A 20,656-nucleotide genomic window follows, 5' to 3' on the forward strand; every position below is an offset into this window, starting at 1 on the left:
CATCCAGATTGTACTCAGAATTTCACTGCTACAAATAATAAAACCCTCAATTGCTGCACTGGTTTTCCCAAGTTGGGTTTTTTCCGAGGACATTTGTCCAAAAATAACAGTGTCATATTTTTATATGTGTGCGCTAGATTTTCTCAGATTCCAGTGCTATTTTTCTTCCACAGTATTTGTTTGTGAAAATTATAGTGTGAATTATTTGGTATTTGCCGTAGCAAACTGCAAATAAATTAACAATTAGGAAAATAATTTCTAGTTGCTGTGATAGATTGAAAACTTCACATGGTATCAAAGTGTGAGTGATTAGCGGGGAAACTCAGAAGTGGAGGAGAGAATTTCGCTGTTCAAAGGGAGCAACAGGCTGAAATTCCTAGAGGATGCGTAGTTCATTGATAGACAGATCGAATTGCTAGGGCATAAATTCGATTTTCAGTTGTAGGTTGGCAGCAAAGTTGAGTTGCCGGGATGGTGATTCTAGCAGTCAAAGGGGAGTAGTAGCAGCTCAAATTTTCACAAAGCAAATTCCTTGGTTGGACGCAGAGGGTTTTGTAGTAGTAGAATCAACATCGGATGGAAGATAAATTGCACACACAGTGGGAGGTAGCAGTTAGCAGATCTGCGCATTCCAGGATGGAGTGTGAGTAGTAGAGCAGCAGCCGAGCAAAGGAAGAGGGAGTTTCTAGATCAGATTCAAATATGGCCACAACAGGGCTTAGAGATCAGGATAGGTTGGATGGAGCTTCCAACTATGTCATCTGGAAGGCTAGGATGTCCTTCCTTCTAGATGAATATGGCCTGAAAGCCTACATAGATAATGTGGTGGCAGTTCCCCAGGATGTGGATCAGCTCAAAGAATACAGGAAGGAGATGGCAAGGGCGAAGCGATTGATCTTGGATGGAGTTTGAGATCATATAGTCTCACATGTGGCAGGCAAAGGAACTTCTAGGGACTTGTGGGTAGCTCTCTCTACGCTATATCAAGGTACTTCCGAGCAGAGGAAGATGTTCATGGAAGAAAAACTGAGATGCATCAGGATGCAGAAGGGGGAAGGCATAAATCCCTTCCTCACCGGGATTCAGGAGTTCTGAGATCAGTTTGCAGCAGTTGGGGTAGCACCTCAACCATCAGAGCTAGTACGGTTGGCACTGAACAGTGTCTCAGAGGATTGACAAGTCTCCGTCTAAAGTATATTGGGCAGAGACACGCTATTAGATGGAACAGGATGTGGTCTACTTTGCAGCAGGAGGAAATGAGGCGAGCTTTGCTTAAGAGCTCCATCAATGGTAGCACTAGTAGCGGATCGAAGAGTGTGAAGGAGGAGGAGAATGTGGCCCTGGCATCGGAGGGTCCCAGTTAGGGACAGGGGGAGCAGAAGAAGAAGAAGAAGAAGAAGAAGAAGAAGAAGAAGGATCTGTCAAAGGTCAAGTGCTTCAGGTGTGGTGAGTTCGGTCACTATAGTACCCAATGTCCCCTCAGGAAGAAGGACAAGCAGGAGAAGCAGGACCAACATGCAACATCCGCGGAAATAGACAAGGTTTCCTCTAGACTAGAGGAAGATTTTTCTATGTTCGCAGATATACCTCTAGGATGAGGTGGGGTGATTTGGTGTTGTAGTCCTAGAGAGCTACAAAGAGTGGGCATGATCCTTGAGGAGTCCACCTCATAGGATCATTACCTGGCTACCTCGCCCACAGTATTTAGTAGCTAGATGGATCAGTGGCAGTTGATGTAGTCAGTACCAAAGTGATAGTTGCAGACTAGTAGAAGTCGGATGTTGAGGAGCATAGTGCAGTGTTGACAGCAGAGCAGGTGGCTCAGTGCAGAGTTAGCAACAACGCAGATTCTTCAGTGAGAGTGCAGAGGCTAGTAGTAGTCAAGACTCAGGAGATAGATGCATCATACTGAACACAATTGATTCAGTATTTTGGATGCTTCTTAGTTGCAGTAGTTGTTGCGGCAACAACAGATGAGAGGGAGTTGCAGTGCAGATGTAGAGTTGGCAGCAGTATAGCAGTGTCAACAACAACACAAATGCAACATCAAAGTCGCTCAGTAGTTGGTGGGTAGCAGTAGCCAGACATTAACAGCGTGGCAGGAGATGACACAGAGACAGAGTGTTGTGACAGGGTGTGCAACACTAGAACACAATCCTTGCTAAGAGGGAGTGTTAGTTTTTGTAGCATCGAAAGTGTTTTAGTCTTGAAACTTTGTGGAAAGGCTGAAACGCATGAGATCTCCAAAACCCAGAAATCGTTTATGGAAATTCTACCTAGAGATGGCTCAATTAGATTATTAGCTGTTTTTTTAAATATTTCCTAAGTCTAAACTTAGGGAATATGGTTAATTAATCAATATTAATTGAGATAAGGTGATAATTCTCTAGAAACTCACATGGATCGACAGGGAATTAATCGGGGCCCTTGATTAAGTTTTAATCTTGGCCATTGGTGCTCCAACAGAGGATTATAAGAAGAAGTCAATGGGCAGATGGAGAACACACTTGTGGAGTTTGATTTCCTTGGTAGTTCGATTTCCAGAGAGCGACAACAGTTGCTAGAAAGCCAGAGAAGGAAGTAGAGATAATGAGGGGCAGGGATAGTGAGTCTGGCGGAAAGATTTTCCAGATCCGGAGAGTTAGCTACAGGAGGGCCGAGTATCCTCAGTGAGGCTGCGCAGAGGCAATGCTGAAGCTTCAGAGGTAGAGTTTGATTTGGCTAGACAGAGGGTCGATTCAGTTGCTGGAGGCCGGGAAGATTTTCAAAAGGTGCCGGTGAGTCATTCTTAGAGGCTGGATTGGGTAAATGTTTTGATCAGTTGCAGCTCTAGGCAGAGCGTTCTAGTGCCTGCGCAGGTTTGACGCAAGGGTTTCGTGGAGCCCATTCAGAGCCAGTGTCAGAGTTGGATTAGTGTTGGGTGAGACAAAATTTGTCTCACTAATTTTTTTTGGCCAGTTTCTCCTGTAGTGGATTGCCAGTTTGTGCATTTAGATTGTACTCAGAATTTCACTGCTGCATAATAATAAAACCCTCAGCTGTTGCACCAGTTTTCCCAAGTTGGGTTTTTTCGGGGAAACTTGTCCAAAAAGTACGGTGTCATATTTTTATGTGTGCGCTAGCTATTTTTCTTTCGCAGTGTTTGTTTGTGAAAATCATAGTGTGAATTATTTGGTATTTGCTGTAGCAAACTGCAAATAAATTGTTAAATAAATTAACAATTAGTAAAATAATTTCCAGTTGTTGTGATAGATTGAAAATTTCACAATCTAGAGGGTCTTTGTACCCAAGTTCACTTGATTTGTGCACACAAATCATTGAACAAATGCTGGCCCATTCACCCTTTGACATCAATGACAATTCTTCCAACACACATTTGCCCATAGTAGTAAAAAAGACTAGCTCCCACTTTCTTGGAGAGGAAAATAATTCGATGTGTGATGATGAACAAATGAAATAAGGGGAGGCTCTATTTATATGAGACCTATCCCACTCATTTTTAAAATATTAGAACTAAAGAAGCCTTATTGACAAGTTTACTTTAAGTGTTCCACAAGAAAGAGGCTACAATCCAACCTCATAGCTCAAAAACATAAAAAAAAAGGCCATAAATGCCCACAAGTGTGGGAAAAACCTTCCTCAAGCATGACGTCATCCTCCAAATGAAATCTAAATGCCAAAAATAAGTGTCATATGGGCTTAATGAGTTATCCATACTTGAAGATGTAGCTCCTAGATCACAGGCATGTCTCCGAAGTGCCTCTATGCCAACATGTCATCTCCATGGTGCTCATCACCCTCAAAAGAGTAAGAGAGTGACATGGCATTCTCTAACTCGAGTGTTGGGGCTCCTTAGTGATGTGTAAGCCCTTCCCTGTCATCACAAGGATGATCATCATCTTGGCTCCGAAACAGGGGATGCTCATCAACAATGTCAAGGCTAGCTTGGGGGCACCCTGGGTCCATTAGGCACATCATCAACATTTTCAACACCAATCTTCATGGGAGAAAGTGGGGCAATCATCTTGCTACTATGATGAGAACCACCTGACAAAACCTTTCAAGGTCAAGTGAAAATCATTAGCTACAATAACCATGGATACATCATAATGGACCATACTTAATGCTGGGGGCACAATAATATTTCACACAATAACACCTTCAAATATCTAACTAGACTGAGTCTCGTAAAAGTGTTACCTCCTTATGTTAGGGATGGTTAGATGGATAACCCTATTAGGTGTTTCCAGCCCCTAGGGGGAAGTAACAGGTCCCAAGTTAGCCCATCAATCCATACGTGTGTTGTTGAAAATATTAGCTGGAAAAGGGTTCCTTGATTTTGTTGATTTGGGGTAGCATCAGATGTGCTCTAGCCATGAAATTTGGTGGAGAGGCTAAAGCACATGAGATCCCCAAGCCCCAGAAATGGTTTGGGCAGATTCTAACCGGTTTGGGAGATATTAAAATAATTAATATTTTTAATGGAGTTCCTAAGTCTAAACTTAGGAAAAATAAAATATTAATGGGTATTAATATAAAACTGGGTTAGAAGGTTCCAAAAGTCATGGATCAAGCCAAATCTAATCTTAGCCGTTGATTAGAGATTTAATATCGGCCGTTGAAGGACCAACAGGAAAAGTATAAGAAGAGGCTTGAGGGTTAGTTGGAGAACACACTGAGGGAGACCAGTCAGTTTGATTTCTGGAGCGGGGTTAGCTGAGAAATTCAAACTAGTGGTCTGGAGAGCAGTAGGAGGTAGCGGGTACAGAACAGAGAGTTAGGAACAACACCAGAAGATCAGTACAGAGGTTGGAGAGGCAGACACAGAGCCTCTCAGGCAGACGCAGAGGTAGCAGACTGCGCAGTCATTGGAAGGCCTGCGCGTGTGACGCATAGAGGCCTAGGGTTGACGCAGAGAGGTAGGAGCTGACGCAGTAGCTCTGGGAGTTGCGTAGAGGCCAGTAAGCTTGACGTTGAGATTAGGAGAAGTGATGGAGAATTTGTTCTTTGTTGGGTAAGCTAGTTTGGCACCCAATTGTACTGAAGAATTGCTGAATAATAAAATCCTCCTCTGCTGCACCGGTTTTCCCGCATTGGGTTTTTCCAGGGACATTAGTCCAAAATATCTGTGTTGATATGTTGATTCTTGTGCATGTGTTCATTTCTATATTATGTTGTGATCTCTGAAACAAAATTTATTTTAATGTTTACTGAAGGGTTTTTCTTAAATAACTTATTAGCAAATAAGTAGGTAAAATAAATCAATTGTTGCAGTGATAGAATTTTCACATGGTATCAGAGCGAGTAATTAGAGACAGGAAGGGAAAATCAATTATGAGTCGAGACCATGATGCAGAGGCATCTACATCAGGAGACTCACACAGATTTTCAGAAAATTGCACAAGAGACAGTAACTTCGATTTCTCTATGTTGGCTTCCAGGTTGGAAGAAGAAGTGGCTTGTGTGACTAGCTCTGCATCATCAGAGGTATGGTATATAGACAGTGGAGCCTCTTGGCATATGACGGGAATCCGGGAATGTTTCTCAGATTATCAGGAGGAGAGGATGAACTTTCAGATCACCATGGGGAACAAGGCAAAGTGTACTCCAGTAGGGAGGGGTACCATAGTTTTTCAAACAGAAACGGGAGAGCGGTTCCGTGCTACCAATGTGCTGCATGTACTAGGATTGGGGATGAACTTACTTTCCGTGTCGCAACTTCAAGGCAAAGGCTATGACGTTTTCTTCATCAAGGAGAAAGTATACATCAAACACCCAAGTTGGAAAAAAAAGGTGCAAATCGGGATCCAAAAGTAACATGCTGTACATATTACAACTAGAATCACCGATGGCACTAATAGGCAGTCACAAAGACAACGATTTGAACGAACTATGGCACAGAAAAATGGGACATTTGCACCATGGGGCTCTGAGGATTCTCAAAAACACTGACAGGAGTTCCAGATCTTAGTACGAAACGAGATGATGTACTCTGGGAAAGTATGCTAAGGCAACATTTCCCAGAAGTAAAAATAGGGCTAAGAATGTACTAGGATTGATACACTCAAATATTTGCAGACCTATGTCCACTAAAGCTCCTAGTGGTGTCGAGTACTTCCTCACCTTCACTGATGACCACTCAAGGAAAACTTGGATTTATTTTCTGAAAACCAAGGATGAGGTTTTCTGTCGATTCAAAGAGTTCAAGGCTCTGGTGGAGAATCTGTCTGGGAATAAAATAATTTTTTTGCGCTTAGATAATGGTGGAGAGTGTGTCGATAAGGACTTCATTGATTTTTGCACTAAGGAGGGCATCATAAGAGAGTGGACAACTCCTTGCAATCTGGAGCAGAATGGAGTAGCAGAAAGAAAGAACAGGACTATTGTAGAAGCAACTAGGGCCATGATTTATGATCAGGATATGCCAAAATTCCTACGGGCAGAAGCATGCAACACAACATTCTATGTTCAGAATAGAACTCCTCATCGGGCATTGGGCAAGATTACTCGAGATAAAGTCTTCACAGGGGAGACGCTTGAAGTCAGTGATTTCAGGACATTTGGGAGCTTAGCATATTGCCGCATACCCAAGGAAAAGAGGAAGACGCTGGATCAAACTGCAGAGAACGTTAAGGCATATAGAATCTATCTTCCAGGGAGCACGAAGGTAGTAGTTCGACGAGACGTGAAGTTCATGGAGGACAGGGCTTTCAGAAAATCTCGAGAAATGCCTTCCAAAGAGCAGTCAAAAGTGGAGTCGTTGGTCAAACCTCTTCAACCAACGGAAGTAAAGAATTCTTCCTCGGATTAGGAAGAATCACAGGATGAGGAGGGGCCAACAGAAGCACCTGCTGGAAAAGGAAGAACAAGCAGGGAACTTCGTCAAATTCTGCGAGATGTAGAGGACTTCATCAGTGCACCAAGGAACAATAAGAGGGAGCGAAAACAACCAGATAGATATCAAGCATTAGTAGCTCAAGATGTGGAGCCTGCCAATTTTCAGGAGGCAGCTCAACATCAGGTTTGGCTGGATGCGATGGTAGAGGAGTACAACTCCATAATGGTGAACAATGTTTGGGAGGTAGTGCCAAGGCCTCAAGACAGATCAGTGGTAGGTTCGAGATGGATCTACAAGATTAAATACGCTGCAGACGACAATGTTGAGAAATACAAAGCCAGGTTTGTGGCTAAGGGGTATGCTCAGAAGGAAGGAATTGACTACGAAGAAATCTTCGCCTCGGTAGCCAGGTATACATCTATTAGAACCGTGATATCTCTTGCAGCACAGATGGGGTGGGAGATTCATCAGATGGATGTCAAAACGTCATTTTTGAATGGGATGATAGAAGTAGAGGTATACATTGAACAACCAGAGGGCTTTGAGACACATGAGAAGAAGTCTCATGTATGCAGATTGAAGAAAGCCTTGTATGGGTTGAAACAGGCACCTAGAGCATGGTATGGTCGAATTGATGGCTACTTGCAGAAGATGGGATTTGTCAAGAGTGACGAAGATCCAAATCTCTACTATCTGGTTGTAGAGAATGAGCCTTTAATCTTAGTATTGTATGTGGATGATCTCTTCTTGACAGGATCATCCAGGCTCATTGGGGACTGCAAGAAGAATCTAGCCACGAAATTCGACATGAAGGATTTGGGACGAATGCATTATTTCCTGGGGTTGGAAGTTTGGCAGCAAAAGGGGGAGATCTTCCTTGGGCAAGGGAGATATGGTACAAAAATCTTGAAGAGATTCAGGATGGAGGACTGTAGACCCATAGCTACTCCGATGATCACCAACTGGAAGAAGATTGATGCATCAGAAGACAAGGATGTTTATCCCACCTTATACATGAAACTCATAGGGTCCCTAATGTATCTGGTCAATACTAGGCCAGACATTTGCTACGTTGTCGACACCCTCAGTCAGTTCATGGTGGAGCCGAAGAGGGCGCACTGGGTAGCAGCCAAACATGTTCTCAGGTATTTATAGGGAACTGTGGATTATGGACTCTTGTACACCAGGAGTAAGGATATCAGATTGAGTGGATTTACTGATGCAGATTGGGCTGGAAGTTCAGTGGATTGAAAAGTACCTCTGGGTACTGTTTCAACATTGGATCAAGAATGACCTCCTGGTGCAGTAAGAAACAAAAATCCATGGCTCTGAGCTCAGCAGAGGCAGAATATATTGCTGCAAGCACAACTTCGTGTGAGGTCATATGGCTTAGAAAACTGCTTGTGAACCTATTTAGAAGAAATATGGAGGCGACCAAGATCATGTGCAATAATCGAAGTTGCATCAAGGTCTTTGAGAATCCGGTGTTTCACGATCGGTCAAAGCATATTGATATCCAGTGTCACTTTGTCAGAGACTGTGTCCAACAAGGCGCTGTACAGTTGAGCTACACTCCTACAGGAGAACAGGTGGCAGACATCTTCACCAAGGCCCTTGGAAGAACAAAGTTTGATTATTTCAGGGAAAAGATGGGGATGATAAAGAATCCATTTGAGTAGCAGAAATGGGGTGATGTTGCAGTGCAGTAGCAGTTAGCAGTAGCACGATGAAACATGACGAGAAGAGATTGTAGTGCAGATGCAGTGTTGGGAAGGACTAATAGCAGTACGGATGCAGAGGGAGTTGCAATGTTAAGAGAAAGGACTAGCAACAACAAGGATGCATAGGGAGTTGCCGTACGGATGCAGCAGTGGCAGAGGCAGAGCCATAGGCAGCAGTACAGACGATGCAACAATGCAAAAGATGTTGGGTAGGGAGGCCTAGCATCAACACAGGTACCGGTGCCATATAGTCAGAGTAATGTTCAATATAGAATATTACTAGAGCATAATCCTCGCTAAGAGGGTGTGTTGATTTGGGGTAGCATCGGATGTGCTCTAGCCATGAAATTTGGTGGAGAGGCTAAAGCACATGAGATCTCCAAGACCCAGAAATGGTTTGGGCAGATTCTAACCCGTTTAAGAGATATTAAAATAATTAATATTTTTAATGGAGTTCCTAAGTCTAAACTTAGGCAAAATAAAATATTAACGGGTATTAATATACAACTGGGTTAGAAGGTTCCAAAAGGCATGGATAAAGTCAAATCCAATCTTAGCCGTTGATTAGAGATTTAATCTTGGCTGTTGAAGGACCAACAGGAAAAGTGTAAGAAGAGGCTTGAGAGTCAGTTGGAGAACACATCGAGGGAGACCAGTCAGTTCAATTTTTGGAGCGGGGTTAGCTGAGAAATTCAAACTAGTGGTCTGAAGAGCCGCAGGAGGTAGCGGGTATGGAACAGAGAGTTGGGAACAACACCAGAAGATCAACGCAAAGGTTGTAGAGGCAGACGCAGAGCCTCTCAGGCAGACACAGAGGTAGCACACTGCGCAGTCAGTGGAAGGCATGTGTGTGTGACGCAGAGAGGCCCAGAGCTGACGCAATAGCTCTGGGAGCTACGTAGAGGCCAGTAAGCCTGACGCTGAGATCAGTTGAAGTGCTGGAGAATTTGTTCTCTGTTGGGTAAGCCAGTTTGGCACCCAGTTGTACTGAAGAATTGCTGAATAATAAAATCCTCCTTTGTTGCACCGGTTTTCCCGCATTGGGTTTTTCCGGGGACATTAGTCCAAAATATCTATCTTGATGTGTTGATTCTTTTGCATGTGTTTGTTTCTGTATTTTGGTGTGATATCTGCAACATAATTTATTTTAATGTTTATTGAAAGGTTTTTCATAAATAACTTATTGGCAAATAAGTAGGTAAAATAAATCAGTTATTGCAGTGATAGAATTTTCACAGATTTGTGCCTTAATCATAGGAGCCAGGACGAGTTTCTTCTTTGGCATGCTTGAGCTCCTAAAAATTAGGAGTCCAAGACGAGTTATTAACCAATGTGTTCAAATAAAAGGCCAAGTTATTTGTCTTCTAGTGTGAGTTGTATTGGGAATAGGACGAAGAGTTTGAATTAGCCTCCTAAAATTTAGGAAGGACGAGTAAACACTAGTGGTGAGCCTTTGTTAACTTGTGAACCACCAGTTCGACTTATCTAATATATAACTCACTAATTTTAACCATTCAAATTGTCTTTAAAAGGAGGAACGAAGGCACAAGTTTAATCAATGTTTTAGTGAGCATGAGTTGGTGAGACCAAGCAATAGGAAGCACGAGTTTGTGCGTGGAGCTTGTGAGAGAAAGAGAATGAGCCTAGGTGAGGCTTGTGGGAGTTTCAAGAAGGATGAGTTGGGTTAGGAAGCATGGATCAAGGTGCTAGCAAGGGTGTTTTTTAGTGTAAACAGAGAGAACATGTTTTTTCTCCAATGAAACTTTATTGTATTGTAAAAGATCCATTGTTCAACCTTCTTCAATAGAATTCTCAATAACAAGTAGAGCGTTTTACTAGTTAGGTTCCCTAGACAATTCTGTGTTGTTGAATTGTGTAATTGTGCTTTTATTTCTGTTCCTATTCCTCTGCATCTAGTAGAGAAATTATGTATTTATGTGAGAAGAAATTTTATTTCAGATTACTCATATTAGCAGATCAGAATTTCGTGGAATTTCTACATGTGTGTGGAAATGGTGGCAACGGATTGGGAATGACTTCGGGTAGGGTGCCATAGCCAAGTGACCAGCTAATGGTGGTCCAATATCCTGAATGTATAGATGTAAGGAAGGAGCAATCGTGGAGGCATGAGTTACCCCTTTTCTCGGCCTACTTTTTCCACCACTTTTGGTGTGCCTTTTACTTCTTTATGATTTGCTTTGATTTGAGTGCATAGCTCAGGAGCCCAAGTGTGCTTTGTGAGATTTAGCATTTAATACCCCTTAATGACAAGTCAATTTATCACTCATTAAGGTTGGGACAATAAAAAGGTTCCTTTTATAGATGGAGCATCAGTGCTCGAGGAACTAGGTGATGGCCAATGAGGGTGATAGAGTTCATGCTAGGTTTTTGCCTCCGCGCTAATCAAATGCCCCCCCAATCTTTTGCTTTTTATGTTTTTATTTTTTTGTGGCTTTCTTACGCTTATAACTTTCTTTTAGCTGCGTCAACCTCTAGGGAAAATTTTTTCGGCCCAGAATGAAGGATGAGAATGAAGGGGTGCCGATCCCCATGACCAATGACCACCAACTTGAAAAAAAGAGATGAAATAATGGGAAAGATGGAAATTGGTAAGTATGGGATATCATGGACACACTACTTCAATCGAAGCCTCCGCAGTCTTGTCCTTCCTAAAACCCTAAGGCCTCAGAGGAGGTCCCACTAGACTAGAGTCAAAGACCAACCTCCCAGGTGAAGTGATGGAACAAGAATACAGTCGAGATCGGTTAATTTATTCAGATCACCCCTTGATTCATATTAGTATGCCCGAAATATTAAGTGAAAACACATGATTACAAAATGGTTAAAGTACCTGCCAATGGATGACACACCTTCATTCAAGGAATGCCAGATGGGAGAGAGAAGTGGAGGATCCTGGCATCATGTCTTGTGCAGATCAATAGGGCTGCTGGCTGGCTAGCTGTCCAAGGAGGAGAAAAGTTTTCTCCCTTGGGTTACCCACTTTTTGGTGGGTAACAGTAACCTTTCCAATACATCTTCCATCCAAAGCTCAATGGAATCAAAATGAAAACTTGTATTTTGTCAAGGATTAGACTCGAAACCAAGTGTGGAAATAAAATCAGATTTTGAAATCATCACCAAAGTAAAAAAGTTCCCCTGATGTTCAGAAATAGCAACTGCGATTATCGGCTCCTCATTGCTGGAACAATCATCTCTTTTTTGTTGGAAAGGTTGTCTTTCACACTGTAAAGATATTTCAGCTTTAAATCAAAACAAAATCTGAGGAAAGTCAGTATTTTAGTTTCTAAACTTTGCATTCTATGAGATATACAATCAAAGGAAAGAGGCGTATCTTTAGTAATTTAGGAGCCTCATTAATTCCTTCATTCCAAAGATCTTCATTTGATTCTTTTTTAATCTGAGGGAAAAAAAAGCATATGAAAATCATCATCCTAATCATCAGAATTATCACTTCACACTGAATCCTCTGTAGAATCAGAGGAATTTTGTAGTTTTACAGAAAAATCATCACCCTCATTAGGGTCTTCCCAATAGTCTCTGCAATCTTGCTAGAAAACATGTAATGAATCAATATTACCTACAGGGAAACACTTCTACTGTACCCTGACATCATGCTCCAGGGTCGTTAGAAACAATTTGGAAGAAAAAGCATACTAAAATCATCTTCCTAATCATCATAATTATCACTTCACACTGAATCCTCCGTAGAATCAGAGGATATTGTAGTTTTAGAACAATCTTCGGAAAATTCACCCTTATTAGGGTCTTCCCAATGGTTTCCAAAATCTTCTAGAAAATATGTAATGAATCAATATTACCTATAGGGAAACACATATACCATACCCAGATATCACGCTGTGGGGTCATTAGAAACAACTTCATCAACACTTCTTCATGTATAGCATTGAAATGGTTAACAAATTTATCAAAATCACTAAGGTGTTAGTTGAAATACCATAACCATGAAACTTTGGAAGTTAATCACACAGGTTTCCACTAAGGAGTGGAATTAGGTACCCAGGTATGAGAGTAAAATCCAGAGGGGCATGCCGCATATTTGTCTAATGCCATTTGTCTAGGTTAATGGATCCCTCAGGATGCAGTCAGCTGAGAAGTTTGATCATTAAACCAACTATTGCTCATTGCTGCTTTATGTTTCTCTTTATTGCAGAATTTGGGTTTGAGTTGGTTTCTATCAATTCTCTTGCTATTTATTGTGAACCTTAACAGTTTGGAGCTTTTTGTTAGCTTCCTCAAGTTCATCAACGATTGCTTTATGTCACATCCTCCTGATTGCAACAATCTTCCTACCATATCCATGCCGAGTCTCAACCTAGGCATGGGTTTCAATTAGTTTGAATGGCATTCACAAAGTTGGGATGATGAAAGTGGGAGAGACATTGAGAATAAAATGGGACTTCTGGATGTGCATCTTGTTTGCACCCCACAAAATAGCAAAGGAGATTTCTTGATGATCTAGCAAAGTTGCCTCCCTAATCACTTAAACAGATTTGGCACCACTGCAATTAAAGGAAAATGTGTTATGTTCCAAGAGCACGGCTCTATTAGGCTGCTTCAGTACTATTTCTTGATCTTAGGTTATTCTAGGTAAACCATAGCTCAAAAGTGTGATTCGTTCTGTACTTGTTGGGGTCAGACATGCGTAATCTGGCCTTAAATCCTCTCTAGGCTAGTCTGCCCCGTTTAGTAATCTGCACATGAAGCAGGCCTTGCTTATCTTCCACTGCATCAACCATGTTGAAATCACCACAGATGAGCCAATGGGCTACAAGCATGATATCGACCAGCCTTGTCCAAACCACAACTGTGTCTCTCGATCTTTTGGCATGTAGATGTTGGCCAACCCTAGAATGTGGCCATCCAAGTTCAACAATATCCAAACCAGTGTTTGTGTATTCTTGGTCTGAAGCAATGGCTGTAGATTAAAGAATTGGCACCACCATAATTCCAATACCACCTCTTTCCTTTTCATGATTAGTAACATAATCAGTAGTATCTGGTTAGATGAAGCACATTGCTGTTAATGACAAAAAAACAGTGATTTTAAGTTTTAACCTCATTCATGCACAAGATAGCAAGGGAGGTGATTACACTAAGGAAACGAATGAAGCTCTCTTGCACAAATTTGTTAGAGCTCTTACATTCAAGAGACAACTTTCATGCTTAACAAAGGGGCTGGACATCCATATATTCTTGCCCCTCTGACTGGTGTATGATACCAGAAGCATTCTTCATTGAAGGGAAGTACAAAATCATCTAGTTTTGTTGCTGAGGATACCTGAGATACTCCTTCATGGCTCTTTTGGCCTACAAGTGCAACACTGAAAGAGGAAACATGGCCCTCCAGCTACCACTCTGATGATTGACATAGGAAGAAACTGACAGGCTCGTTACCTGTCATCACATGTTTGGAAAGTGCAGGCCCAGGACCGTTAGTCGGTTTAGCCTCCTACACTTCAGGTGTTTGGCTTTACTTGGGTTGCTAGGATGACTTTGAGGACCAATCTGTCATTGGCCAAGGCGTTGTCATCTTGACTCTGATATACCGAAAAATGATGAACAAGGGGAGTATCAACTTTGACCATAAGTAGAAAGTCCTTGATGCAATGGTTGGGATGTCGACATCTAAAACAAGCATTGGGTAGTTTGATGTACATGACATGTTGACTCCAAACTTTGCCCCCAACCTGGATGTAGACAATCTCCTTCAGGTCCTTTCCTAGGTTAACCCTAATGCATACTTGACATTGTGGTCTAGGGTTAAAAGGCCTAATTAGTTTGTGACAGATGAAACCCCCGACAGGAGCAGAAATCTGCACCAGGAACTCCCAAAATTACTTGGAAGCCCAAAAAGCTTAACCTAAACAGGGAAGGACAGTTGAGTGGTTTGTTTTGCAGAGAAATCTTCCTCCCAGGGAGACAACATCACCACTGTTTCAGCATAACCAAGGGCCCTGAGCGAGAATGTGAGGACTCAGCACAGTGGGTTTTCTCTTAAAAAGAGAACAAGGAATAACTCTCTGTCAGGTTATGGGTGGCTGAACTGTGCCAATTGTAAGGCTCCCAGACTTCCTTTACCCAGGGATTTATGATGGTCTTGGGTGGGATCTAGCTCCACAAAATAGTCCAACAAAGTAAAGTGTTTGAATTTATCACAGAGAACAAAATGTTCGTTATGGCCAATATCATCAGGAATTCCATTCTCATGAATGTTATTACCTTTGTCGATTTTGTTGAACAATAAAATGAAAGAAGATAAATTAGAAGATGAAGAAAGAAAAGTAAACAATAAAATAGAAGAGGGAAAATGTAGAATTGCAAACAGGATTATTTTTTCCCCAACAAAGTTAAATTTCTGACATTGGTATGATTTGAATCTTAATCAATATACGTTTGTTTTCTAAATACTTTCTTTGATGCTATCTGTTTGAATTGATTATGCAACTATTTTTATTGGATGGTTTATAATTATTTTTTCATTCAAGTAATAGTTTTGATTCATGAATTTTTGTTAAGTGTCTTTATTTTCTATAGTACCTAGTGGTATCTTTAATGTGGCAGTGATTTTCAATTCGAGACCTAGATGTAGGAAATTGATTGCGTTTGTTTTCAACTGGCTTATTCTTAAGGTCATGGCTGTATTTTTTTTTTCTGGTTTGTTTCAGATACTCGCCAAACCTTAAAGAAATTAAGGTTGTGAAACACAGGAAAGTTCGGAGAGCAAGACTGTATTACCTAAGAGAAAAACTCCCGAGGTTTTCAACCTTCAAATAATGATTCTAGGACTTCAAAATCTGACTCCATTCATTGTTATGAATGCTAGTTGCTTATGTAGGTAATTCGATGATTGACCATTGCAGTCCAATATATGTAAAAGGAAGGTAGCAAATGTGGGCATTGCAAATGTTGGCCACCATATGTAATAAATTTTTTTGGGACATCATTGTTTGAAGTTGATTTTTTTAAATTTTATTTTATTTTATTTTATGTTTTGAATCAAACCCATACAAGTGACCAACAAATTACATGAATTTCTTTACATCTTATTTTGTATGGCACTCTCTGTTTGATGAATGACAAGATATTTTTCCTTATTAGTTATGAACGTGGAATAAAAATCCTTCCGTTTTAGAAGCTGAGGAAGAGGTTTTGATTTCTTTTTTCTCTTTGATATTTGTACATACTTCTTCTGCTCCTTGTTCTTATGTCTGTTCATTGTACACATTTTATGTCTAATACCAAGACATGTTCTCGACAAAAAGTGTGCAACAATATCCTAAACGAAGGATATAGAGAAGACCTTCCCTATTGTGTGTCGGATTCAAACTGAGTGGTAAAACCTAAATGACGAAGTTAGCAAATACATCTTTGACTCTGGCAATTCATAGCTATTTAGACTTCCAAGTTATATATGTAGGCTATACGGGAATTCCTTGTTCATTATTCTCTCCGTGTAGATTTATTCATTTTTTTTGATCTACATGTCTAGCGCAATATTGTAAACAGAGAGTCCCAGGGTAAGTAAAAACAAATAAAGAAACAATCCAAGAATTTTATGTAAGTAAAAACAAAATCAAGAACAAATCCAAGAATTAAGAGTTTGAGTTTCAGGGTAAGTAAACACAAAATCAACAATCAATCCAAAAATTTTAAGTTGTGTATTATTTTGCTACTGAGAACGTTTGTTATGTTCTGTCTTCAAGGGCCTCATTCCATGAGGTATTTCAGAAACAAATACACGCAAAATAAATCTTTATCCTCATGAAAAGATGTACTATGTACTGCATTATTTGTGTAAAACCTTGATAAGGTCAACATATAGGTTAACGAACTAGTATGTTTTTATCGTGTCTATAATGTTTTCTTTTGCATAGATTCCTCCCATTAATTTATGATTTCTTCTCCTTAGATAGTGTTAAGTGCTTCTGCGTTTTTATTTTTTTCGTAGATTCCTATCATTTAAACTATGATATTATTATCCTTAGTGATAGTTTTTAATTGTTTTGTGAATGTTTTAGTTTTGATTGCAAGTATCACCATGAATGATTTTTTTAAAAGAAACATTTGAAGTGATAGTGAAGATTGTATGGTGATCACGTTGAAAAATCTCAAATCCTATGCACCAAGATCTCTATTATTCATTTTAATAAAGCGTTTTCAGTGTTAGCTAGATATACCCAATTAAAAAATCTTGTTATTTCAGTGGGCACACATTTATTTTGTAGATATATAAAGTTCATAAGGAAGTGGTATGTGCATGAACCTTGAACGATTCTATTTCTGGGTTATGGATAATGGATGGCAGTGGTATGTGCATATGACACTTGAACGATTCTATTTCTGGGTTATGGATAATGGATGGAAGGTTAAATTGCAAAGCATTTGTCTTTAGGATTGGCTATATATAAGTTGGTAGTGGCAATTATGTGTGGCCAGGTATGAGGATTTTGCAAAGTCAGTTTGAGTTGATTTCTATTTCCCATATATAAAAGTTGGTAATGGAAATTATGTGTAATTAGCTATGGAGATTTGTTCTTTATTTTTGCATGCATGTAGATTCAAGGTTTCTTAATGTAGAAGAAATTCAATATTTTACCAATCAAATAGTTCTATGATGATTTATCATTGCAACAATCCATGGATTCATAAAAGCATATTGAACCTTACCAATGTGAAGCCTTTCTTTTGTAGTTACACCCTTAGAAATTTATAAATTAAGATTTTTTAAATGAATTGAAGACTTCTTTTGCATAATGATCTTATTATCAAAATATTATTAAAATGTAAATTCTCAATGTTCATACCACCTCATTACAATTATACAGAAGTAAGATTAATGAAATATATGAATTGAGAAATACACATCTTTTGTTACTTGAATTGAAAGCATATTCCATGACAATATTAATATATTATAATATTCATACTCTTCACAAAATGTAGGTTTGGTTTTTGTAGAGGGGTCATTGTGGATTTATTATTTTTATTATCAACAAACCACAACATTGTGCAACAATGATATATATATATATATATATATATATATATATAAACAAAATGGTCTCTCCTATTTCATTTCTAAGTAAATCGACACTATTACATCAAGAGTAGTGAAGTTGCTAATTTAAATGTGGTTATGCCACTACAACGAGTTAATATTGAACATTTAGGGGTTGGTCGTGTCTACTTACATTTGAACATGCATTATCATGGCTTAGAAGTGCTCCAAGTTGTGACTTGACCACATCTTATCAAGCCATACTATAAACAAAGCAATTGGGTGGGCTATGATCCACTTATGTATGTGCAAGGGGTGTAATGTATATATTAGATTTTTGACCACTATTCCGCATGACAACCTTAAGGAGATAGAAATGCCCTCATGAGAATTGAATGTTGGCTATTGGTGAAAACCCCAACATTCCTCACTAATGGAACAAACATGTGTGAGAGAGAGAGAGAGAGAGAGTGACTCAGTTACCCCCATGGAAACCTTAAGGACGTAGAAATATCCTCGTGAGAATTGAACCTTGGTCACTAGTGAAAATACTATTAGTACTCATTAGTAAGGGTGTTGCAACACTTGCGTTATAAGGATATGAGATTGTCATTGCAACACTTAGGTGTTGCAGTAACACTCGTTATATTGCAACATTTGTATCTGCACAACTTGCCTAATGTATATTCTCATAATTTTCCACAAGTTAGCTCAAAGAGGTAAATTCTTCGCTAAATACATGAGACTAACATTAAAATGACATAATCAAAAGATAATTGTACTTTGATCAAAATTGTTAGAAAAAAGGGTGATGAAATGAGATAGAAATGGAAAAAGGTGTGGCAAAAGGTATTGGATAGGTGATAAAAAGATACCAAGTTGGGCACTTGTAAGGAGGATTTGTGGTAAATCCTATATTTGCAAGCAAATGGTCCCTCTCCAAAGGGTAATTGAGACAAATAAAAAGAAAAGTAAAAGAGGTTGAGTTCAACTAGTGAGGAGAGCTCAAATGTTATGAGATTAGAGGTTGGACGATGAAAATGGTCATGGTAAATGAGAAGGAAAACCTCTTCTATTTATAACAAAATGGTTGCTAGATTTGATGAGGTTAACTATTAAAAAATATTTGTAGGACCAAATCAAGATGTAATTAATTTTATTATTTTTGAGAGAAAAATGTAAAAAATAATGGTTAATGACTTTTACTTGGGTAACTAACGCAAAGATAATGATTTTATTAGGTTAATGAAAATAATCCATAAATCAATGATCTATTAGACTATTTCCATTTTAGTTAGAAATAATTAATAAATAAATATTTTATTAAATTATTTTCAATTGAAAGGGTAAAATAGTTGGAAATAATTCATAAATAAATGATTTATTAAATTATTTCTATAAGAATAAATAAAATGAGTGAAAACAATTATATTATCTTCACATAAATGGGTGAAATTATGAGAATAACATAAAATTAATGAATTTATGGGTTATTCTCATGTACATGGGTAACTTTACAAAAATAACTTGGGAAAATCTTTTCCTTGGACTATTTTCTTAGGTGAAAGTGGATTTTAATATGAAAAACCCATACTAACTTGACGTATTTCAATCAACCTAGCGATTTCCACTGGGTGATCACTTTTTGTGTTGTATTAGATTGCTCCCTAATCATATGATTGAGATACATTATGGTTTTCTTTCAGTAGACACGAGAGGTTGTCATGGAGAAAGAGAGAGGGATTTTGCTGCAAGGATTCGAACCACTCATGGAGAAGGTTGTTATCACTCATCAAGCAAGCGTCTCAAAGTGGGTGTACATGATTTCAATGACACAAGGGAGGCATACCCATACCCGATAAGATATCCCAGGAAAAAGAATAATGATGCACCCAACAAAGTGGGTATGAGCAAAATAATATATAGTGCATCAATATGCTGACATTAATGGGCCAAGATATAGTGCAACGATATAAATAATCCCATATACATGTGCTTGGAGAAAAAGGGCCTAGACTAATATAACAGCTAATGGTGATTTGGGTACATAGGACCAAATGCCCCCTTGCTAAGCAGGAGGGTGTAACAACCCTGGTGAAAATTCCATGTAATAAAAGTTAATAAAGACAAAATTAATAACCACGGTTACGGGGCACTTATTCCAAGCTGAATGTTGGGCAAGACATCTTAGTGTGGGTGTTCATTTGGTTTATTATGGCTAAGGAAATTGGCAAAGGCAATGGAAAAGGCTTTGGAAAGACAAAATGACATTAATTGACATTTTATTTATGAAATAAAGGAAATTAGGAGAAAAAGAAGGTGAAAGGTCACAGGTTGCATGTGAGGACGAAAATGAAAAAAAATAATGGAAAATGAAGAAAATAGAGGCCTCATTAATAAAAAGGCTTCTGAGGATCAGTTGGTACCTTTTGTCAGTTCAATTTTGGAGCTCTCTCTACTCTCTCTCTCTCACACTCTTGGACACTTAGATTTTTCTTGGAGAACTTCAGCATTGGATCAAGAAAAACAAAGAAGGCAAGAGGAAGCACAGATCAAGCAAGGAAGAGAAAGATCTAGCAGCTACAATGTGATTATTTGTAGGTATTGATTTTCATGTGTGATTTCCTTGCTAGATTTAGCATGCATGGTAATGCATATGTGTTCTTGGTTCCCTTGTTGTCATGAGCATGGATTTTTCCAGGTGTGACAATGTTTTTCAGCCTAGCCTTTCCATTTTCGGATAACCATGGTGTGGTGGGTTCTTTCGTATGTGGTTGAGTTGGATTGCCGAATGGACTCGTCGCTGAGTGGGGTGGTGTTGGGCTTCAAAATGTCATACAAATATCACTCATTACCATACATTTTTCACCTATGCTTCCATTATATCACTCATTATTCACGACCATGTCACTTCATTTTCCCTATTGTTCATCATTAATGGGTCTCATTTATATCTTCCAAATATTATTTATTTTCAAGCATTTTTAAGAGAAATTCTTGATTAAATATTAGAAAATAATATATTTTACTTCATATATGGAAAGTGGATTGTTTTTG

General features: G+C 39.2%; 1 protein-coding gene across 2 annotated transcripts in view; it reads left to right on the forward strand.

Moving 5' to 3' along the window:
- LOC149267292 (large ribosomal subunit protein bL19cz-like) overlaps positions 1-15,702 on the forward strand; it is a 74,262-nt gene extending 58,560 nt beyond the window's left edge. For both annotated transcript variants that reach the window (XM_089398451.1, XM_089398445.1), the window contains one exon: positions 15,267-15,702. In XM_089398451.1, coding sequence (XP_089254577.1) covers positions 15,267-15,375 — 109 coding nt within the window. In that variant the 3' untranslated portion in view covers positions 15,376-15,702. The remainder of the gene's footprint in view (positions 1-15,266) is intronic.
- Positions 15,703-20,656: the final 4,954 nt, after the last annotated feature.

Source organism: Pinus tabuliformis, chromosome 6, assembly GCF_031772625.1.
Source record: "Pinus tabuliformis cultivar Carrire ecotype Pingquan chromosome 6, CPIR1, whole genome shotgun sequence".
NCBI classification, from domain to species: domain Eukaryota; kingdom Viridiplantae; phylum Streptophyta; class Pinopsida; order Pinales; family Pinaceae; genus Pinus; species Pinus tabuliformis.